Genomic DNA, 24,984 nt, shown 5'->3' on the forward strand with positions numbered 1-24,984 from the left:
TTGTTATTACAGTTTATTATAAAATATGTACAGAATTCACATTTTTATGTGAGGCCCCTATTAACATAGGTTCCAAAGTTCTAGTTTTCAAGAAATGAAACATATTCTGTTAATTTGTACAGCTGATCTTCACTCGAACTAATATAGTTGAGCTCTTCCTTTGGTCGACAAGGATTGACCAAACGAGCAGACTCGTCCACCTGCCAGCCCTGTTCCAATGCTGCCTGTGCAGCCTGTTCAGCTGTCATCCCAACAAAGGCTGCCAGGTCGTCCAAACTGATAGAGGAGTATGCATGAGACACCAAGTGCACAGCCCTTTTACGAACATTATCTGTGAAAAAATGTTTAATGACAAATTTTGGTCACTTTTCAAATGAAAGAACATGTGAGTCAAAAAGAATAGATGTGAAAAACCACTGCCTACAACTGGCAATTAGAATGAAGACACATAAAACTCACCATGTAAAGCACGCATTATCTGAGATACATTCTCTGACCATTCGGAATTCAGAGCAGCATATACCCCTGGGAAATCTCGTTGCCACATTTTCTGCCCAACTTTCCATATCAGTGTCAGTTCTGCATTACTACCTTTTATGGGCTGTGGAATCCTCTTCCACAAATATTTTGCATTGCATCTGTAACATGAAATTAGCAGTGAAATATAGTAATGTCATTATAATTGTGTGTGTGTGTGTGTGTGTGTGTGTGTGTGTGTGTGTGTGTGTGTGCGCGCGCGCGCGTAGGGGTGCGGTGTGTGGATGAGGAGTTACGAACAGTTTAACAACACACATGCCCAGCACAGAAGCAGAAAATATAGATCTGTTACTCTAATTGTAGTACATAAATTTTCAAACTTAGAACTGTTAACATCGAGAGACAGTAGTTCATTAATTGAGAACAAACACTACATACAAAAAAATCTCTATTCTGACCTTGATTTGTGCACAGTTTTGATGAAGTATGTAGTCTCTTTTTAATCATAAGAGGGATTACAAATCTACTCACATGTGCTACAGACTGTATTCAGTAATGTACTTAAATATCTTCCTAACAGTTCATAATGTTGCAAGAAGAAGGTACTATAATAAGAACTGGTTGGGACAAGTGAAGGTGAGCAACAGCTTTTACAGGATAATTAAACTGGGTGGATAAAAAATCTAATAACCTAGTGGTGGCAGAAGAGATAGATAAAAGAAGTTTGTAATTAAGCAAGCTTTTGGAGTCAGTGGCTCCTTCTTCAGGCAAAAGGGTTAAATGGGAGGAAGAGGGGTGAAGGAAAAGGACTGAAGAGATCTAGGAAAAGGAGAAGATTTTGGGAAATAACCCAGAACTGTGGGTCAGGGAATACTTACCACACAGGATGAGAAGGAAAGACTGATTACTGGGGACTGCGTCGGACGAGATTTGAAAAACCTGAGAGCTTAAAGGTGGAAGACAGGGTAATATGCAGGCCAGAGATTACTGCTTAAACATTATGCATGATTTAATAAGAGTGAAAAGCTAAGTGAATTGTATGTAACAGAGGTGGGAGGGGGGCATAGAAAAAAAAAGGGTAAAACAATGAAAGGCATAGAAAACTAAAACAGACTGAAGAAAAGACTAATTATTGTGAAGAAATGATGAGAGAAGAATGTTGTTGTTGTGGTCTTCAGTCCTGAGACTGGTTTGATGCAGCTCTCTATACTACTCTATCCTGTGCAAGCTTCTTCATCTCCCAATACTTACTGCAACCTACATCCTTCTGAATCTGCTTAGTGTATTCATCTCTTGGTCCCCCTCTATGATTTTTACCCTCCACACTGCCCTCCAATGCTAAATTTGTGATCCCTTGATGCCTTAGAACATGTCCTACCAACATGTGATCTACCCACCTAATCTTCAGCATTCTTCTGTAGCACATTTCGAAAGCTTCTATTCTCTTCTCGTCCAAACTATTTATCGTCCATGTTTCACTTCCATACATGGCTACACTCCATACAAATACTTTCAGAAACAACTTCCTGACACTTAAATCAATAATCGATGTTAACAAATTTCTCTTCTTCAGAAATGCTTTCCTTGCCATTGCCAGTCTACATTTTATATCCTCTCTACTTCGACCATCATCAGTTATTTTGCTCCCCAAATAGCAAAACTCCTTTACTACTTTAAGTGTCTCATTTCCTAATCTAATTCACTCAGCATCACCCAATTTAATTTGACTACATTCCATTATCCTCGTTTTGCTTTTGTTGATGTCCTTTCAAGACACTGTCCATTCCGTTCAACTGCTCTTCCAAGTCCTTTGCTGTCTCTGACAGAATTACAATGTCATCGACGAACCTCCAAGTTTTTACTTCTTCTCCATGAATTTTAATACCTACTCCGAATTTTTCTTTTGCTTCCTATACTGCTTGCTCAATATACAGATTGAATAACATCGGGGAGAGGCTACAACCCTGTCTCACTCCTTTCCCAACCACTGATTCCCTTTCATGCCCCTCGACTCTTATAACTGCCATCTGGTTTCTGTACAAATTGTAAATAGCCTTTCGCTCCCTGTATTTTACCCCTGTCACCTTTAGAATTTGAAAGAGAGTATTCCAGTCAACATTGTCAAAAGCTCTCTCTAAGTCTACAAATGCTAGAAACATAGGTTTGCCTTTCCTTAATCTATTTTCTAAGATAAGTCGTAGGGCCAGTATTGCCTCACATGTTCCAACATTTCTACGGAATCCAAACTGATCTTCCCCAAGGTCGGCTTCTACCAGTTTTTCCATTCGTCTGTAAAGAATTCGTGTTAGTATTTTGCAGCTGCGATTTATTAAACTGATAGTTTGGTAATTTTAACATCTGTCAACACCTGCTTTCTTTGGGATTGGAATTATTATATTCTTCATGAAGTCTGAGGGTATTTCGCCTGTCTCATACATCTTGCTCACCAGATGGTAGAGTTTTGTCAGGACTGGCTCTCCAAAGGCCATCAGTAGTTCTAATGGAATGTTGTCCACTCCCTGGGCCTTGTTTCTACTCAGGTCTTTCAGTGCTCTGTCAAACTCTTCACGTAGTATCGTATCTCCCATTTCATCTTCATCTACGTCCTCTTCCATTTCCATAATACTGTTCTAAATGACATCGCCCTTGTATAGACCCTCTATATACTACTTCTACCTTTCTGCTTTCCCTTCTTTGCTTAGAACTGGGTTTCCATCTGAGCCCTTGATATTCATACAAGTGGCTCTCTTTTCTCCAAAGGTCTCTTTAATTTTCCTGTAGGCAGTATCTATCTTACCCCTAGTGAGATAAGCCTCTACATTCTTACATTTGCCCACTAGCCATCCCTGTTTAGCGATTTTGCACTTCCTGTTGATCTCATTTTTGAGACATTTGTATTCCTTTTTGCCTGCTTCATTTACTGCGTTTTTATATTTTCTCCTTTCATCAATTAAATTCAATATTTCTTCTGTTACCCAAGTATTTCTACTAGCCCTCTTCTTTTTACCTACTTGATCGTCTGCTGCCTTCACTACTTCATCCCTCAGAGCTACCCATTCTTCTTCTACTGTATTTCTTTCCCCCATTCCTGTCAATTGTTCCCTTATGCTCTCCGTGAAACTCTGTACAACCTCTGGTTTAGTCAGTTTATCCAGGTCCCATCTCCTTAAATTCCCACATTTTTGCAGTTTCTTCAATTTTAATCTACAGTTCATAACCAATAGATTGTGGTCAGAGTCCACATCTGCCCCTGGAAATGTCTTACAATTTAAAACCTGGTTCCTAAATCTCTGTCTTACCATTATATAATCTATCTGATACCTTTAGTATCTCCAGGATTCTTCCATGTATACAACCTTCTTTTATGATTCTTGAACCAAGTGTTAGATATGATTAAGTTATGCTCTGGGCAAAATTCTACCAGACGGCTTCCTCTTTCATTTCTTAGCCCCAATCCATATTCACCTACTACGTTTCCTTCTCTCCCTTTTCCTACTCTCGAGTTCCAGTCACCGATGACTTAAATTTTCATCTCCCTTCACAACCTGAATAATTTCTTTTATCTCATCATACATTTCATCAATTTCTTCATCATCTGCAGAGCTAGTTGGCATATAAACTTGTACTACTGTAGTAGGCATGGGCTTCGTGTCTATCTTGGCCACAATAATGCATTCACTATGCTGTTCGTAGTAGCTTACCCGCACTCCTATTTTTTTTATTCATTATTTAACCTACTCCTGCATTACCCCTATTTCATTTTGTATTTATAACCCTGTATTCATCTGACCAAAAGTCTTGTTCCTCCTGCCACCGGACTTCACTAATTCCCCCTATATCTAACTTTAACCTATCCATTTCCCTTTTAAAATTTTCTAACCTACCTGCCCGATTAAGGGATCTGACATTCCACGCTCCGATCCGTAGAACGCCAGTTTTCTTTTTCCTGATAATGACGTCCTCTTGAGTAGTCCCCGCCTGGAGATCCGAATGGAGGACTATTTTACCTCCAGAGTATGTTACCCAAGAGGACGCCATCATCATTTAACCATACAGTAAAGCTGCATGCCCTCGGGAAAAATTATGGCTGTAGTTTCCCCTTGCTTTCAGCCGTTCGCAGTACCAGCACAGCAAGGCCGTTTTGGTTAGTGTTACAAGGCCAGATCAGTCAATCATCCAGACTGTTGTCCCTGCAACTACTGAAAAGGCTGCTGCCCCTCTTCAGGAACCACACGTTTGTCTGGCATCTCAACAGATACCCCTCCGTTGTGGTTGCACCTATGGTAAGGCCATCTGTATTGCTGAGGCATGCAAGCCCCATGAATCATGGACCTTGCCGTTGAGACAGAAGAAATTAACGTAAATTACTGTCAGGTGGGTGGTGAGAACCAAGGACATGTTGTAGTTCTAGTTCCCACCTGCGGAGTTCTGAGAAACTGGTGTCTGGGGGAAGAATCCAGATGGGGCGTGTGGTGAACAGGCACCAAGGTCACAATTGTCATGTTGTAGAGCATGCTCTGCACCAGAATATTGCATGTTGCCAGTATACACCCTCTGCTTATGCCCGTTGTCATAATTACCACCAAATTATCAATTAGGACAAATGGACATAGGCAGAGGGTGTATACTGGCAACACCAATATTCTGTTGCAGCGCATGCTCTACAATATGACAATCGTGACTTGTTTCACCATGACAATCATGACCTGTTATACCGCAAGCACCATCTGGATTCTTCCCCCAGAGACCAGTTACTCAGAACTCTGCATGTAGAACTAGCACTACAACATGTCCTTGGTTCACATGTTCCACCTGGCCTTAATTTATGTTAGTTTCTACTGTCTCAGCATTTCTTCACAGTCACTACTCTTTTCTTCATTCCATTTTAGTATTCTACATCTTTCATTGTCTTACCTATCTATTTTTCACCACCTCCTCCCACTTCTGTTACGTGCAATGCACTTCTCACTCTCATGAACTTGTGCACAATGTTTTAGTAGTAATCTCACATAGTTTTTGTTCTTAACAATGATACATATCTACTGTGGTGTTACATACCACTCTGAAAGAGTGATGTACACCCCTACATATACCATGCTGACAAATGATACAAGTAAGGTAAAGGGGGGAGAATTACGATAAAGCAAATTATTTTATAGGAAAGCCCAACTTCTGTGCAGATTTATTATTTATTTTCATGTGGAAAATTTTCAACCCAGGGGATTACACTTCTCCAAGACGGGACAGCGATCGAATTGAGGAAGTATAGAGCTGTGTATACACTTTGTGGAACACTATCCCACACTGGAGTAGTGTAATGTTCCAGGAACAAAAGAAACAAACGAAACAATGACTGTATTCTTTGCATAACCAAATGAATTAATTTGTTATTTTGATCAGTCATTCTGAGCTGTCAAGTCTCACTTTATTTCTGATTTTGTTGAACTTGTTCTCAACTTTGAGATGAAGATTAAAGTACAGGACTATTAGAAAGATTAATATATTTTTAAAGAACACTGGTTACCTCTGTAAACAGAAAAATACTGGTCTACCAAGGGTACCACATGCAACCATGGAGAGGGTAAGGCAAAGTATTGTATGCAGGCCAAAAATATCAAATCTCAAGGAATACCAAAAACATCATATATCCAAGTATTTCATCTTCCTACAAGATGGGGCACCTCTTCATAGAAGCACTGATGTTTGTCACTACCTAAATGACAAACTATCACATCGCTATCGCTGGACTGGGCAGAGCAGAGAACATGATGTGGCTCTGTTCTCTTGCCCCCCCCCCCCCCCCTCCCCCCAACTGCCTGACCTAATACCTCATGACTTTTTCCTTTGAGGGCATATTAAGGACTATATTTATGTACCCCACTGCCCTGAACATTAGAACAGCTCAGTGAACACATCAGTGCTTCTGTAATGACACTGACAAGATGTTACTACAAAAGCTGTGGAACGAACTTGACTACTCTTTGCACGTTGTAGTATGATCAGAGAAACTTTGTGACTGTATGGTTCCCCTGGTGCAACAGTCATATTTGTACCTGTTATACTCTGCAAAATACAGAACTGTGAAAACAAACAAATCAGTTACAGTAACCATTTATTTGTTATAGGAAAATTACTGTATTTGTTCTGAACAATACACTACACGTATTTATGAAAAGTGTCAACACATTTATTCAAGAAAAGCACAACTTGTTCTATGACATTGTCTTCCACCATATACTGCATTATCAAGTGAAGAAGAAAAACTGTTCCATCCACTGTCAACTAAGCAACTGAAGACAAGCACAATAATACTTAGTGTTCATTGCTCAAGAGAAATCGAAACTTCGAAATACAACAAGAACAATATATACTAATGATCATGTCAGGATGCAAATCAAAATATCATCGGAAGAAGTCAGAAATTGAGACAGTGCTAAGAATAAGCAGGAACTGAAATTGTTTAAGAAGAATAATACATTCTGAGCAAGGACTTACTGGAAAATAGTGCATTCAGAATAGGTATGATGCTATCTTTTTAGGCAGATACTTTATATCAACAAAAAGTTGTAATTTAAGAATACGTTAAGGATGAAGTTTTCTCAAAGAGACTTCTCTCTCTCTTTTTTAAAAAAGAGAAGTCATCCTATAATCCGGTGCTCTTGACAATTAAATAGCTGAGAAGAATACATGATAAGTAGTTTTAAACACACACACACACACACACACACACACACACACACACACACACACACACACACACAGAGAGAGAGAGAGAGAGAGAGAGAGAGAGAGAGAGGGAGGGGGGGGGACGGGGACAATGGGTTTCCAGAATTCCTTTTTACTATGTTCAGTTAAGATAGTGCATCTGCTTAAAAATCTTGGTCCACCATGGCACCAGCCGGTAACAGAGTGGGCTTGTGAAAATGGGGATAGCAGTTCCATGACAGAGTGACCAAAGCTGACAGCAGAGGAATACAACTGCCAGCTGGCTCTTTAAAGAGTTGTCACAGTTGGCGACAAGGAAGTGATAGGTTCACTGGAAAGTAGTCACTGACACAACCATCATCATGCAATGACCATTGTAGCAAAGCTACAAAATTAAGGGAAGAGACTGTAAGGTTGACAGCTGAAAAGGTGCTGTAGGCAGCTCTAACATGCTGTTAGGGGGACAAAGTGAGAGGGGACAGGTCAAGACTGGAAGGAAGTGGGTCAATCTGTAGGCCCTTACCAGACGAAGCAGCACTTCCCCAATGGGAGTAGTGTGCATCGAAATCCCCAAGAAATAGAAAACGGGGAGAGGGGGCAACTGTTGGATTAAGGTAGTCATCTCAAGACAATGAATAGTCCTGCTTGGATATGGCTCAATGTTACAAATGGCAATCACTGGGGTCATCTGCATTCACACTGCTGTTGTTACCAATGTGATATGGGAGGAATCCACTCGCTGATGATATCTTTGCAAACCAGCTTACAGACCTTTCCAGATGCTCTTTCAGGGCCAATATGGTTCTGACTCAAAGAGCTGGAGAATGGTCATCACTGAACTGAGTTTCTTGGAGAGCAACATACATTGGAGAATGAGAGGAAATTAGTAGTTGTTCACAACAGGGAGCCCTGTCACCTGTAGATGTCTGAATAGTGTGTTGCTTCTCCAGCTGCGTTGGAGTAGAGCTCCTGAAGATGGTGTTGCAGGAACCATAAGAAGAGATGGCTTATTACACTTATGATACAAGTTTGTTTGCCCAACTACCAGAGGTCAACATTATGGGAGTAAATACTCCAGGCACTGTAGTGGCATAGTTGATATCGCAGACACTGGATACAAACCATCATATTTTTTCCAAGCTTCAAAATGTAAGAAGTGATTTATGGCCTTCAGTTTTGGATTTTGCTTTCCTTGATTACGGCAGCCTTTGGGGTCGGGGAGGGTAGCCGCCCACACAACTGACACAGGCAAGTGATAGTGCACATGGTGGATTTTTGTGACATGGCTGGCCACAGTCTCCACAGACTGTGTTGCGCGTACATCAGGAAGACATACAGTTGGAGTGCTGGCATTTAAAGTGTCACATCAAGAGTGGGAAATACAGCTCCACATCACAGCGGTAAAAAAATTATTTTTTACCTTCTCTAGAAGCAAATCCCTCTCAAAAGTGAGGAAGAATGCACTGGTGTCACGTACACATGCACTGGCGTACACATACGAAGTGGATCCCTTGCCTCTCCAACTATTCCTGTAGTTCTGCATCCACCTGCAGTGTTAGGTCCCAGTGAAAAATTAATCCCTTTATCATGTTTAGGTTCTTATGGGGTCCTATGGTAACAGTTACATCACCAATGTGTTAAAAAGACAGTAGCTCTTGGGACGTGGAAGATTTTGCCATCTTAATTATGATGGAACCACTGCATAATTTACTAAGGGAAGAGAGAGCACCCAATATGTTTTCAGTGTTCTCCACAAAGAACACTGGCTTAGTAGAGAGAAAGGACTCTCCATCTTTTCGCACACAAACCAGGAACTGAGGCAAGTAAGTTCCTGCTAGTTGCCTGGTTTTATTTTCCTCTGATGATGTGGCCAAGTAGAGAAAGTTCCTAGAATAATATGCACTGAATTGTAGTTTGTCTGAAGAGACTGCTGGAGCCTCATAGCCACTGGCTGATAATTTTGACACTAAATATCTCCTATGACAATGCATACTTTGTATAAAGGCTCTCCTCACTGGTGCCAGCCAACCAGAGCAAAGGCCACTTGGCATGATGGCCAGTGTTCCAAGTCCTGGTGCCTGGTGCCCCAAAATAGATGGGCATCTGCTCCTCAGCCTGTGCAGAGAGGTGACAGCTCGGGCATCAATAGTGCGATTGTTATTTGGTCAGGGGACTACCACCACACAGGTATCACATGACACCCCATATGGACTGGCTACCACACTGGGTATTGAGTGACTTCTCCACATGTCCCACAGATCCCTTAAAGGCATTTTGAAAAGATGGAGGTCAAAGCCAGATGTGGGAACCAGAAATAAGTTAAATGAAATATGTGGCATAAAATAAAGCGAACAAAGTGGGAAACACCACACTCAACGTCTTAAGAGGGAGCTACTTCATCAGCAGGGAATCTGTCCTAGATAATGAGTCTGACAAAAGGTATAGTCAGATGGCAAAATTGCAGCACAGAAAAGGAAGAAGTGTTGCAATGGCTTGGGGTTCAATGCCCACCATGCATGAACTCATAAGAGTGTCCCAGGATGAGAGGGATCCCACCTATAGTAAGGTCAAGAGCAGAAAAAAAGACCTCTCATTCTGCAGTCCGAGTGACACACCTATCCTGCCCTGTGATATGAGGAAGGATCCGAATTCCAAAAGCTAATGATGCAATAATATGTATTTGTCTATTAACTAAGGTGGAAAAGCTGCTGATATTTAGCAAATCAACAATAAATGTCATTAATCTCAAGAAAATGCATTTGGCTTGAGTAGCAGCCTGAGTTCAATTCATGAAGTTAATGTGGATCATTATGACGTATAGTTTATAAGTTACACCATTTGTTCCAATGTTCGCCTTACTCATTAATAAATGGTGAAATAAATGTAATTGTACCATTTATCACAGTGTTTTTTATTAAATGTATGAGCAATTAAACACCAATGATAAAGGTAGGCCTAATGCATTTTATTATGTCAAACCCACAATTAAAAAAGGGACAGCAAATTGTTTTAAAAACTTAAAATAGTCCTGTAGATCTTTTTCTCTTCTAGCAAAACTGTTTTTAGTTTCAGAAATAGATGCAATAAATCATAAACATTATTTAGTGGAAAATTGACTTAAAGTTTTCTGGAGTTTTGGCTATTTAAGATTTTTCAAGGGAATTATCCATATTTTCTTAAAATGCAACATAGACCAGTTCTACATCTCAAATACTACTATTCAGAAAAAAATAAAAATTTAAAAAAATTTTGCCTGGTGGTCCAACTGCAGAGTACTTTTTGTAATTGAACAGCAGTAAACTAAAGGTAATAAGGCCACAGTAAAACAAGATTTATTGTTACATGTTTTGTGCTGTGGTTGCTGTTTTGTTTATTCACAGATAATCAAAGTAGCACAAAATATTTAAGATTTTTGTGGCCACTTGATGATGTATTGCCTGTTGGCTTTTGTCTTAGCATCTTTGGTTGACATTTATTTAAAGATTTTTCTGAGGCTTCTTCAGCATGAGTGGCTGGCATTGTCCAAGAATCACCCTCTGGTACACTACCAGCAATGGAAGGCAAATCTTCGAAATGGCAGTCATTCCAGCTGGCAAAATGTCAGAAAAATCATTAAATGAATATTGGCCAAATATCCCAAGATAAAAGCCAACAGGCAATGTATCAGTTAAGATAATGTCAATGCTGAGGGTACAACTACTGAAAGTATAACCGAGAATTATGTAAAATTTACAATTTCCTTAGGAACTGGTAATACAAAAATGCATGATCAGTAAAACTGACAGTGAAAAGAGACGAGTCTGAATATTAATCCAATTATCCAGCTAGTTAAGAAATTGCTATTCTGTAAGTTCTGTCTGGCATAAATGTATGAATGTGGTTTGGAAATTTCTTGTAATGAAAGTCCAGCACAATAATCGGCTGAAATGGACTTACAGTCTACCAGGCTCTTCTGCTGCATGCTGCAGTTGACAACTTGTTTCTGTCAGTTGTAGCAAATCAGGTGACAGTATAAAATAGCCAATGACAATCGCTGAATCCAACAATTTCTTTCAGTGGAATATACAAATTTATTTGTGTTTGACGAGAAGACTGGGAAGAAAACTAGATGTGCTTACAGACTGACCAGTAAAGTAGCCTGAGGCCTAGGTTGGGTTAGGCTGGAATGTGACAATTTGGTTGAGATCTGGCGAAGCCAACTAATCTCAACACGAAAATACAACTGATGTCAGAGACAGATATGAAGCATTGCCCGAGATATAAGTGTATCATTACAATAGCCTATGTGCATATTTTATTTCCATTTTTGGCAAAATTTAAAGAGATGTGGTCATATTCTAACCTAACAGAATAAAATATCAACTAACTTTATTCACAACTATAGGAAATTATGAAAGAGCATTCTGATTGGCTACGGACAACCAACTCATGAATTATTGTGTTAACTTCTCAGCATTCAATATATCAACTGTTACTAACATCAACATGCAACAGAAAAGCCACGGTCCACAGTAAGTTGACTTTTACCTCATAATACACAAACTATTACCTATATTAAGACATGGACCACAAGGACCAACAGTTACTGAATTGAATATGAAGGTAACAGAAGTAAAGTCTCCATTTTTCCTAACAGGAAACAAAAACAGATTTAACAGGGACTGAGGATATCCCACAACAGCTAGGATCATAAGGGAAGGTCGCTGGAGACCCATGAACTTAAAGAGTTACAAGCATAACAGAAGGGCACACTGCAAGACCATGTAAAGTTTACTTTGACCAAAATGTCCAAGGGAAGTGATTAAGGAGATGGCCTCGTGACAGCAGGGATAAGCAGATCCTCACAGAGCTAAAATTAAAGTTGTCAGCTAGCATAACATAACTGCAACAGTCGCAGAAGGACGACAAAAGATGTACAACTGCACCCACCCTACAGGGGTGGAATAATAATAATAATAATAATAATAATAATAAACCCCGTGGAAGCCCGGGAAAAGAATAGGCCTCCGGTATGTTCTGCCAGTCGTAAAAGGCAACGAAAAGAACAAACCACTAATAGGGCTAACCCCCCTTTTAGTGTGATTAGTTGGTTCAGGACAGAACTAAAGAAGCCTCGGACAAGCGCCGTCATGGTCGGGGACGACGCTTTAACTCTATGCCCGCCCACAATGGTAACGACACTGCTAGCCAACTGGAAAATGATTTAAATTCGAATAGAGGTGTTTTGCAGGATATGCTTCCTGCAAACACCTTAGAAGGAAAACAAAGACAGAGGATGAGATGGTCAGATGAAGTTAACCGACACCTCATGTTCTGTTATTACCAAGCAACAAACCTAGGAACCAACACAACTGGATACAGATCACAAGTATACACAACATTTATTACCAGATACCCAGAATTAAAATTTTTAACAGAACAACGACTAGCTGATCAGATCCATGTAATAATCAAAAATAACAGGATACCCCAGTCAGAATTAGAAAACATCAAACAACAAGTACAACAAATACTGGAACAAAATAATGTGCAATCAGAAGAAGAAGAAAATACAGTAATGGACTCAAACATCCCAGAGCAAACAAACAAAGAACAACACACATCAATTAAACAATCAGAGGAAAACGAAATCTTAAGACAGCCACCAGAACAAGCACAAATAGAACACAAAGTGACACACATGTTAGATATAGAAGAAAAATTTCAGCTGACATATATAGAATACAAAGACACAAATACAGACATTAGACCATTCTTGCATAAACCGCCAAATAACCCACAAGTCGAAACAACAAAAAAACTATCAACACAATCATACACAACAAAATAAATGAAAACACTGGAAGAGTTACAACTACTGGTTTATATAGGAGCACTCACTACACTAAATATACACATTAAGCAGAGATCAGAACCAACCAACACACAGAAGAAACCCACAAAACCAGCATGGCAACACAGGCTACAGATCAGAATAGAAAAACTGAGAAAAGACATCGGACTGCTAACACAATTTATAAGAAATGAAATGTCAGAAAAAAAAACTAAAAAGGTTAGGTAAAGTCTCACAACAAGAAGTGATAGAGCAATTAGATGAAAAGAAGCAGAAATTACAAGCATTGGCCAAGCGACTTAGAAGATACAAAAAAAGTGAAAATAGAAGGAAACAAAACCAAACATTCAACACAAACCAAAAGAAATTTTACCAGAAAATAGATAACACACACATTAAAATAGACAATCCACCAAACATAACAGACATGGAACACTTCTGGAGCAACATATGGTCAAACCCGGTACAACATAACAGGCATGCACGGTGGATACAAGCAGAAACAGACACATACAAGATGGTACCACAAATGCCTGAAGTGATAATTTTGCAACATGAAGTCACCCAAGCAATTAATTCTACTCACAATTGGAAAGCCCCTGGAAAAGATAAAATAGCAAATTTCTGGCTAAAGAAGTTCACCTCAACACATTCACATCTAACTAAATTATTTAACATAGTGATATGAGTATAATATTTATGTCTGCTTGTGTCTGTATATGTGTGGATGGATATGTGTGTGTGTGCGCGCGCGAGTGTATACCTGTCCCTTTTTTCCCCCTAAGGTAAGTCTTTCCGCTCCCGGGATTGGAATGACTCCTTACCCTCTCCCTTAAAACCCACATCCTTTCGTCTTTCCCTCTCCTTCCCCTCTTTCCTGATGAGGCAACAGTTTGTTGCGAAAGCTTGAATTTTGTGTGTGTGTTTGTGTTTGTTTGTGTATCTATCGACCTGCCAGCGCTTTCGTTCGGTAAGTCACATCATCTTTGTTTTTAGATATAAATTATTTAACAGTTACACTGCAGACCCATACACATTCCCCGATACACTTACACAAGGAATAACTTATCTGAAACCTAAAGATCAAGCAGACACAGCAAACCCAGCTAAATATCGCCCCATGACATGCCTACCAACAATATACAAAATATTACTTCAGTCATTACACAGAAATTAATGACACATACAACACAGAACAAAATTATAAATGAAGAACAAAAAGGCTGTTGCAAAGGAGCACGAGGATGTAGGTTAGAGGGACCCCCCCTTGGGCGAAACGATAAAATACCTGACGGCTTACCAGAGAGAACATTATCATCGTTGATAAAGAACGTCCGTCCTCAGAGACCAAAAACAGGAAAAGTTAACGTAATATTGGTAAACTGCAGGAGTATCCAGGGCAAGGTTCCTGAATTAGTATCTCTTATTGAAGGAAATAGTGCGCATATAGTATTAGGAACAGAAAGTTGGTTAAAACCGGAAGTGAACAGTAACGAAATCCTAGACACAGAATGGAATATATACCGCAAGGATAGGATAAACGCCAATGGTGGAGGAGTATTTATAGCAGTAAAGAATTCAATAATATCCAGTGAAGTTATTAGCGAATGCGAATGTGAAATAATCTGGGTTAAGTTAAGTATCAAAGGTGGGTCAGATATGATAGTCGGATGCTTCTATAGACCACCTGCATCAGCAACCGTAGTAGTTGAGCGCCTCAGAGAGAACCTGCAGAACGTCGTGAAGAAGTTTCGTGATCATACTATTGTAATAGGGGGAGACTTCAATCTACCAGGTATAGAATGGGATAGTCACACAATCAGAACTGGAGCCAGGGACAGAGACTCTTGTGACATTATCCTGACTGCCTTGTCCGAGAATTACTTCGAGCAGATAGTTAGAGAACCAACTCGTGAAGCTAACGTTTTAGACCTCATAGCAACAAATAGACCGGAACTTTTCGACTCTGTGAATGTAGAAGAGGGTATCAGTGATCATAAGTCAGTGGTTGCATCAATGACTACAAGTGTAATAAGAAATGCCAAGAAAGGAAGGAAAATATATTTGCTTAACAAGAGTGATAGGGCACAAATCGCAGAATATCTGAGTGACCACCATCAAACGTTCATTTCTGAGGAAGAGGATGTGGAACAAAAATGGAAAAAATTCAGAAACATCGTCCAGTACGCCTTAGATAAGTTCGTACCGACTAAGGTCCATAGCGAGGGGAAAGATCCACCGTGGTATAACAATCATGTACGAAAGGTACTACGGAAACAAAGAAAGCTTCATCATAGGTTTAAGAGTAGTCGAATCATAGCTGATAAGGAAAAGCTGAACGAAGTGAAAAAGAGCGTAAAGAGAGCAATGAGAGAAGCATTCAACGAATTCGAACATAAAACATTGGCAAACAATCTAAACAAGAACCCTAAAAAGTTTTGGTCATATGTAAAATCGGTAAGCGGATCTAAATCCCCTATTCAGTCACTCATTGACCACGATGGCACCGAAACAGAGGACGACCGAAGAAAGGCAGAAATACTGAATTCAGTGTTCCGAAACTGTTTCACTGCGGAAAATCGTAACACGGTCCCTGACTTCAGCAGTCGCACGGATGCCAAAATGGAAAATATTGAAATAAACGATATCGGAATTGAAAAACAACTGCTATCACTTAGTAGCGGAAAAGCATCCGGACCAGACGAGATACCCTTAAGATTCTACAGTGATTATGCTAAAGAACTTGCCCCCTTTCTATCAGCAATTTATCGTAGACCTCTGGAAGAACGTAAAGTACCCAGCGACTGGAAGAAAGCGCAGGTCGTTCCCATTTTCAAGAAGGGTCATAAATCAGATGCGAATAATTATAGGCCTATTTCGCTTACGTCAATCTGTTGTAGAATAATGGAACATGTTTTGTGTTCTCGTATTATGACGTTCTTAGATAATACAAATCTCCTTCATCATAACCAACATGGATTCCGCAAACAGAGATCATGTGAAACTCAGCTTGCCCTATTTGCCCAAGAAATTCACAGTGCCGTAGACACTGGCGAGCAGATTGATGCCGTATTCCTGGACTTCAGGAAGGCATTTGATACGGTTCCGCACTTACGTTTAGTGAAAAAAATACGAGCTTACGGAATATCGGACCAGGTTTGTGATTGGATTCAGGATTTCCTAGAAGAAAGAACACAACATGTCATTCTTAACGGTTCAAAATCTGCAGATGTAGAGGTAATTTCGGGAGTACCGCAAGGAAGCGTGATAGGACCTTTATTGTTTACAATATACATAAATGACTTAGTTGACAACATCGGTAGCTCCGTGAGGCTATTTGCAGATGACACGGTTGTCTACAAGCAAGTAGCAACATCAGAAGACTCGTACGTACTCCAGGAAGACCTGCAGAGGATTAATGAATGGTGCGACAGCTGGCAGCTTTCCCTAAACGTAGATAAATGTAATATAATGCGCATACATAGGGGCAGAAATCCATTCCAGTACGATTATGCCATAGGTGGTAAATCATTGGAAGCGGTAACGACCGTAAAATACTTAGGAGTTACTATCCGGAGCGATCTGAAGTGGAATGATCACATAAAACAAATAGTGGGAAAAGCAGGCACCAGGTTGAGATTCATAGGAAGAATTCTAAGAAAATGTGACTCATCGACGAAAGAAGTAGCTTACAAAATGCTTGTTCGTCCGATTCTTGAGTATTGCTCATCAGTATGGGACCCTTACCAGGTTGGATTAATAGAAGAGATAGACATGATCCAGCGAAAAGCAGCGCGATTCGTCATGGGGACATTTAGTCAGCGCGAGAGCGTTACAGAGATGCTGAACAAGCTCCAGTGGCGGACACTTCAAGAAAGGCGTTACGCAATACGGAGAGGTTTATTATCGAAATTACGAGAGAGCACATTCCGGGAAGAGATGGGCAACATATTACTACCGCCCACATATATCTCGCGTAATGATCACAACGAAAAGATCCGAGAAATTAGAGCAAATACGGAGACTTACAAGCAGTCGTTCTTCCCACGCACAATTCGTGAATGGAACAGGGAAGGGGGGATCAGATAGTGGTACAATAAGTACCCTCCGCCACACACCGTAAGGTGGCTCGCGTAGTATATAGATGTAGATGTAAAGAGCAACTGATAATAGATGCAGAGGTGAGATATCAAGCTAAAACTAAACAAAGGTCGCTACACTACGCATACATTGATTACCAAAAAGCTTTTGATAGTGTACCCCACTCATGGTTACTACAAATACTGGAAATATACAAAGTAGATCCTAAATTGATACAGTTCCTAAACATAGTAATGAAAAATTGGAAAACCACACTTAATATCCAAACAAATTCAAATAATATCACATCACAGCCAATACAGATTAAGCGTGGAATATACCAAGGAGATTCATTAAGTCCTTTCTGGTTCTGCCTTGCTCTGAACCCACTATCCAACATGCTGAATAATACAAATTATGGATACAATATTACTGGAACATACCCACACAAAATCACACATTTGCTATACATGGATGATCTAAAACTACTGGCAGCAACAAATCAACAACTCAACCAATTACTAAAGATAACAGAAGTATTCAGCAATGATATAAATGTGGCTTTTGGAACAGACAAATGTAAGAAAACTAGCATAGTCAAGGGACAACACACTAAACAAGAAGATTACATATTGGATAACCACAGCGACTGCATAGAAGCGATGGAAAAAACAGATGCCTATAAATATCTAGGACACAGACAAAAAATAGGAATAGATAATACAAATATTAAAGAAGAACTAAAAGAAAAATATAGACAAAGACTAACAAAAATACTGAAAACAGAATTGACAGCAAGAAACAAGACAAAAGCTATAAATACTTATGCTATACCAATATTGACCTACTCATTTGGAGTAGTGAAATGGAGTAACACAGACCTAGAAGCACTCAATACACTTACACGATCACAATGCCACAAATATAGAATACATCACTTACATTCAGCAACAGAAAGATTCACATTAAGCAGAAAGGAAGGCGGAATGGGATTTATCGATATAAAAAACCTACATTATGGACAGGTAGACAATTTAAGAAAATTCTTTATAGAATGAGCAGATACTAGCAAAATACACAAAGCAATCACTCATATAAATACATCGGCTACACCACTACAATTTCATAACCACCTCTACAACACTTTAGATCACATAACATCAACAGATACGAAGAAAGTAAATTGGAAAAAGAAAACACTACATGGCAAGCACCCGTATCATTTGACACAGCCACACATCGATCAAGACGCATCCAACACATGGCTAAGAAAAGGCAATATATACAGTGAGACGGAAGGATTCATGATTGCAATACAGGATCAAACAATAAACACCAGATATTACAGCAAGCATATTATTAAAGATCCCAATACCACAACAGATAAATGCAGACTTTGCAAACAACAAATAGAAACAATAGATCACATCACAAGTGGATGTACAATACTAGCAAATACAGAATACCCCAGAAGACATGACAATGTAGCAAAAATAATACATCAACAGCTTGCCTTACAACATAAACTTATAAAACAACACGTTTCCACATACAAGTATGTACCACAAAATGTACTGGAGAATGATGAATACAAATTATACTGGAACAGAACCATTATAACAGATAAAACACCACCACATAACAAACCTGACTTCATACTCACCAATAAAAAGAAGAAATTAACACAACTAATCGAAATATCCATACCCAATACAACAAATATACAAAAGAAAACAGGAGAAAAAATTGAAAAATACATCCAACTGGCTGAGGAAGTCAAGGACATGTGGCATCAGGATAAAGTTGACATTATACCAATTATACTATCAACTACAGGAGTCATACCACACAATATCCACCAGTACATCAATGCAATACAGCTACATCCAAACTTATATATACAACTACAGAAACCTGTAATTATTGATACATGTTCAATTACCCGAAAGTTCCTAAATGCAATACAACATATACCGTACAGTTAAAAGGAAGTCACGCTTGATCAAGGTCCGCGTCACTTTCCATTTTTGACCAGACATAATGTCTGAGAAAAGAAAGAAATAATAATAATAATAATGACTAATCCACAAAGTACGTTTATCTGTTTACATGAAAGCAGACATCTTTGGAGTACTACAATGCAATTCACTGTCAAAAAATAAATTATTTTCCACTACTCTGAGGATAATAGGACCTGTACATTGTTCACTTAGTTTTGGAAAGCTAGCGTCTTCCAACATAAATGAGCCCACAGCAACAGAAAGGAACAACATAAAACCAACAGAAGGAAGTGTTATTAATGTGGTAGCAGATACTGTTTTTGAGTGTGTTCAACAATCTGACCATCTGCACTGGAAAATGCTTGTTCAAGTGACACCATTGGTACTAGCATTTCCGAATATTTCAGAACATGCAGTGTAAAGACCGACTTTCATATCTTGCCCTGAAGAATGAGACCATTGTTCTGAAAACCATTGTGTACTGTTATTTATTTATATAACAGGTGACTCCTTGAGGACAACAAATACAAGGAACTAGGAAAGTGGTCCTGCGGGAGGAGGTAGAGTGTCGTGCCCCCCCCCCCCCCCCTTTCCCCGTGTTTGTCCTTAACTTGGGTTCTGGGTGACCTGGCACTATTTCTGCTTCTCTTACACTTTCAATATTTAGTGTACTGAAGAAGAAACATGTGACTCTTATTTATTTGTATGTGTTTATATTGGAAGTACTGGGAGTAGCACCCCCGTGTGAGTAAGTGATCAACAACCCATCTGTCTCAAAATGTGCAATTCAGTTACAGTTTCACATCAGAAATGTGAGAATAGAATGAAATCTTTGTTCATCAATGTGATTGAATTAGTAACAGTGGCAGAAATCAAAAGGATAAACAGATTTACCAATTTTACCCAACCTTCACACATATAACATTAAAAGATATTAATTTCATAGGTACAATTCAAAAACAAATCCCTGAAAAACAATTATTTTAGTTACAATGTTTTGACAAGTAAAGTAATAACATTGTGGGTAACTCGACAGTGCCTTTATCGAGTTATCTTTGGAAACATTCGATGTTCAATATCTTTGACATCAATTTGTTGTAGAAGTTTAGAACATATTCTGAGCTCAAACATAATCACTTATCTCTAACAGAATGACCTACAATATATATAACCAGCATGGATTCTGAAAAAATCTATCATGTGAAACTCAACCCGCATTTTTATCACAGAACATCCTTAAAGCTTTAGATCACGGCAGTCAGGTAGATGCAGTACTTCTCAATTTCTGAAAAGCATTTGACTCTGTACTATGCCTATGCTTATTGTCAAAAATACAATAATATGAGGTATCAACTAAAATTTGTGACTGAATTGATGACTTTTTGGTAGGGAGGACACAGCATCTTCAGATGTAGAAGTAACTTGGGGTGTGCCACAGGGAAGTGTGTTGGGACCCTTGCTGTTCATGTACTATTTAATAACCTTGCAGACAATAGTAACCACAGACTTTATGCGGATGATGCAGTTATCTGTAACGAAGTACTATCTGAAAGAAGCTGCATAAAAATTCAGTCAAATCTTGATACAATTTCAAAGTGGCACAAAGATTAGCAACTTGCTTTAAATGTTTAAAAATGTAAAATTTTTCACTTCACAAATTGAAAAAGCATAGTATCTTATGACTACAATATCAGTCAGCACTGGAACTGGCCAACTCATATAAATACCTGTGTGAAACACTTTGTAGGGATATGAAACAATCATCATGCAGGCTCAGTCATGGGTAAAGCAGGTGGTAGCCTTTCGTTTACTGGTAGAATACCAGGGAAGTGCAGTCAGTCAACAAAGCTTGCAAATCGCTCATGCAGCCGGTTCTAGAATATTGCTCCAGTGTGTGGGACCCTTACCAAATATGACTAAAATGCGATATTGAAAGTATTCAAAGAAGGGAGCACGAATGGGGAGAACGTCACAGTGATACTGGAGGAACTGAACTGGGAAACCCTTGAAGTAAACTATACTAAGAAAGTTCTACGTCACCACATGAGAATCAACTGTAGTATTTAAAATACAATTTTTTTATGCATTATAACTAAATGCCCCAGAGGAGCTTAACCATTTCAGTTTGCTATCTGTTATGTGTCTCATGTCATACATTACAGAATTTATTATGGGCAATGTTCATTGATTTTAAATTTAATGACAGCCCCAATTCTTTGGTAACATGTCGATTACCAGGAGAACCCGAATGCCTGGGTTCTCTTTCAAAACTGGCAGAATTGAGAGTGCAAATATATGAGTTTTCACAAGTAGCCAAAATGGTTCTGTGGTGGTCTCATACCGTTGGTAGCATCACATGGGACACTTATGAAAGTGTGTTTCAAAGACGAGTAGTAACCGAATGTCACAGATTAACCCGTCAGTACACGCAGGTTGTCTGTCAGACCAAGGAGAATATTTTCACATTAATGCAATGTCTGAAAGTTGTTTCCAAGAAGCTATCTTCTCAGTACCTTTAAGTGAGTGTAATATGAGTCATTTGGTACGGTGTATCTGGCATTTCAAACAATAGTACTTCCGGTTAGCTCACAACAAAGGGGTCTAAGGTCTCACAGGCCAGCCGCATGCACTGGTGTCATTTCACTGTTAGCTCCGCCAAGGTTATTCACACGGGCCATATTTGCGGTATCTGCTTAGTTTAGTAGTAGAACAGATTTTTTCGTGCTTTGTACCTTATTTTAGTGTGTTGTAAGTGTTGTAACTGCATCATGGCTTATTCTTACGATGCACAGGAGGAGAGAATTAGGAACTTGTTTGAAGAAGTAATGGCTGAAAGTGACGCTGGTGATTCTGAAGATGGAGAAATCGACTTTGAAGAAATCCAGGACCCAGAGTGGAAAAGTGATTCCGGCACCGAACAAAAAACGTAAAGTGATGAATCAGAAGACAGTGATTGTGGTGCTGACAGTGATGTGTTTGTCGGTAAAGACTGAACAGTATGGAACTCACGCGCTCCGCCAAAGAACCCTCGCACACGTTATCATATCATCATAACTCATTTACCAGGTGTGAAAGGTGCTGTGAAAAGTGCTACAAATCCTCTACAGTGTTGGGAACTGTTTTTTGCTGAAAACATTATACATATACTCGTTAACTGCACTAGTAGGTACATTCAAAGTATCCAGGGAAACTTTTCAAGGGAAAGAGATGCACAACAAGCTAATAAATCTGAAATAAAGACCTTATTGGGATTATTGTACTACGTTGGTGTAATGCGTGCCCATCAATTAAGTCTACAAGATTTGTGGCGAACAGATGGCACAGGAGTTGAAATATTTCATCTCACAATGGGCATAAACAGATTTCGTTTTCTCCTTCGATGCCTCAGATTCAGCGATAAAGAAACTAGAATGGGAAGGGAGAAAAGAGATCACATGGTGGCGATAAGACAGGTGTTCAGTCTAACTGTTGAAAACTTTCAGAAGGCTTATAAAGTTTCTGAATACGTGACAGTTGATGCAGATTCCGACAGTACATGCCAAATACGCCAAACAAGTATGGAGTACAGATTTTTGCAGCAGTGGATGCCACAATGTTTTACACATTCAACATGGAGGTGTATGTTGGGCAACAGCCTGAAGACCCTTACAGACAGGACAACAGACCAGTTTAACTTGTTCAGAGACTTTGCCAACCTATCCTGAATACAAGCCGCAACATAACTTGCGACAATTATTTTACAAGTTACGAGCTAGCAAACACATTGATTATGAAGAAGACAATCATTGTTGGTACCCTGAGGAAGAACAAGAGACAAGTCCCAAGGGGATTTATTAACACTAAAAACCGACAAGAAAAGTCATCTATATTTGGGTTGCAGAGAAATTGCACCTTATGTGCACTATTATGTGCCGAAATGAAATAGAGTGCTATTACTACTGTCAACGATGCACTAAAATGGAAATATTGACAAAAATACAGGAAATGATAAATAAAAAAAACAGAAATTATCACTTTCTATAACTTTACTAAGGGTGTTGACATTGTCGACAGAATGAGTGCAACATATAATGTAGCTAGAAACACAAGAAGATGGCCAATGGTTGTTTTTTATAGCATCATGAACACAGCTGCGATAAATGCTATTATTTTCAACTCAAATCAGAAAGAACAACTGAGAAGAAGAGAGTTTTTGAGGCAGGTTTCTTTTGTGCTTCTGCATGATCATCTTCAGCAAAGAGTAATGTCAAACACATTTCCAAGGAAGATAACTGAGAGAACTGGAGAGCTTTGCAGTGTGAAAATTTCTGAAGTGGAATCAACTGCGACTTCACGAGGACGGTGTGTGGACTGCAGAAGCAGAAAAACAAGATATATTTGTAAGAACTCCAAGAAATACATTTGACTTGAACGTTCTGTTACTGTGTGCCAAGACTGTATCGACAAAGTATCTGATTGAATACATGCATTATTTCGATAACAGCTAAATTTTATTTATCTCCATTTGTGTAAATATTTTTGAGCAAAATATTAAATTCATCCGTTAAAAATATTTACTGAACTGATTTTCAATTATATTACTTCATTTAATAATGCTTCCCTCCATAATATACATCTAAATGCAAATTCGGAAAGATAGAAACTGCAAGGGTCTGTGAGACCAGCTGCGTGTACTGCCGTCGTTTCCAGGTGCTTGCACTGCCGGGTTAAGGGTAAAATTATTTATCTCCATGGACGACAGTGCGAATGTTCACAATAAAGCGATATTTTATTCATGTATCAACAACCAATGACAGACATAGGGAATATGCTGTTGCTTCAAATTTAAAATCTATTTAGAATGTTGTCAGCTTAATGTATGCAGATAATAAGTCATGTCTTCAGATTAGTCTGAAGTTTGGGGCACCACTGCTGGAAGGGCTAGATGAATTGTTAACAACATACAACACAAGGAATACAGATTACTTTGAGTGCGGCATATATTTGTCGTTGGGGGGGGGGGAGGAGGGGAGGGGGAAGTCGGGTCTATAAGGTATATGGTGTTACCAGGTCGCTTACGATTTCTACAATGCTTGAAGAACTTTGAAATGGTTCAATATATTCAAAATCGTGAACATTTTTGATCTAGACATAAAAAAATGAAACTGCTGCGTTCTTTCAGAACAATCATCCCAGAATTTGCCTCACGGGGCCGAGATAAAAGCAAGCTAGATCTGCATAAAAATAAGAGTTAATCGTACATTGATACATATTATGATTTGATGTAGTTATTACTACTATAGTCAGAAAACGGAACAGCACAGGAATTACTTACAAATCATATTGGTATAGATAAATTGCCAGAAGCTGGGAGTAAACCTGAGCTGCTGGAACGCCGCCCGGGGCCTAAAAAATTACACAAATATCGTCAAACACGGTACCAACAAAAGTCTCACAAATGTTTTTGAAACGATGGCATTTGTTCCAAACAAAAACGATATATTTTATAAGATATTCAGCGAAATGAGCAGTGTAACAATGTCTTCCACTTTCTGCAGCGTTAGCAACGATGTTTAGTTCCTAGGACTTAACAGCGACAAACTGTCAAAACTGTGTTTTTATCATAATATAACGCTTTAGTAATGCTCAAAAATGAGGTATGGATATTCAACTAACATCAAGTTCTTGTTTCTCTAGGTTTTCTGCAAGCTTCTTGATATTCTCCTCGTCTGTCACCATAATTAAAACTTTCAGAATACAACACAACACCAAAACCACTTTGCAACCTCTACAACAAAGCCTAGCCTAGCAGTAGCCTAGAAGCCGACAGAATCCAAAGTGTCTTGTTGATCAGCACGAGCCAAAGAAGTTATTACAAACGTTGGAACGGTGATCGTTAGAAAATCTTTG

The 24,984-nt window shown here is 39.1% G+C and overlaps 1 protein-coding gene across 1 annotated transcript; it reads right to left on the reverse strand.

The window, feature by feature from the left end:
• Window positions 1-24,924, reverse strand: LOC126262584 (COP9 signalosome complex subunit 8). The gene is made up of 4 exons (XM_049959320.1): window positions 24,751-24,924; window positions 24,410-24,480; window positions 460-638; window positions 1-331 (listed from the first exon to the last, which is right to left on the reverse strand). Exons 1-4 carry the CDS (start codon window positions 24,811-24,813, stop codon window positions 81-83), a joined length of 564 nt encoding a protein of 187 aa, XP_049815277.1. The 5' UTR covers window positions 24,814-24,924; the 3' UTR covers window positions 1-80.
• Window positions 24,925-24,984: the final 60 nt, after the last annotated feature.

This window comes from Schistocerca nitens, chromosome 6 (assembly GCF_023898315.1).
Source record: "Schistocerca nitens isolate TAMUIC-IGC-003100 chromosome 6, iqSchNite1.1, whole genome shotgun sequence".
Classification (NCBI taxonomy): Eukaryota; Metazoa; Arthropoda; class Insecta; order Orthoptera; family Acrididae; genus Schistocerca; species Schistocerca nitens.

What these genes read in the sequence shown, in the direction of transcription:
- LOC126262584 (XM_049959320.1), bottom strand. Translation starts at nt 24,813, where the DNA reads ATGGTGACAGACGAGGAGAATATCAAGAAGCTTGCAGAAAACCTAGAG. An exon ending in TAGAGAAACAAGAACTTGAT is followed by an intron (nt 24,481 to 24,750) that starts GTTAGTTGAATA and finishes GTAATTTTTTAG; the next exon opens with GCCCCGGGCGGCGTTCCAGC. An exon ending in GATAATGCGTGCTTTACATG is followed by an intron (nt 332 to 459) that starts GTGAGTTTTATG and finishes ATTTTTTCACAG; the next exon opens with ATAATGTTCGTAAAAGGGCT.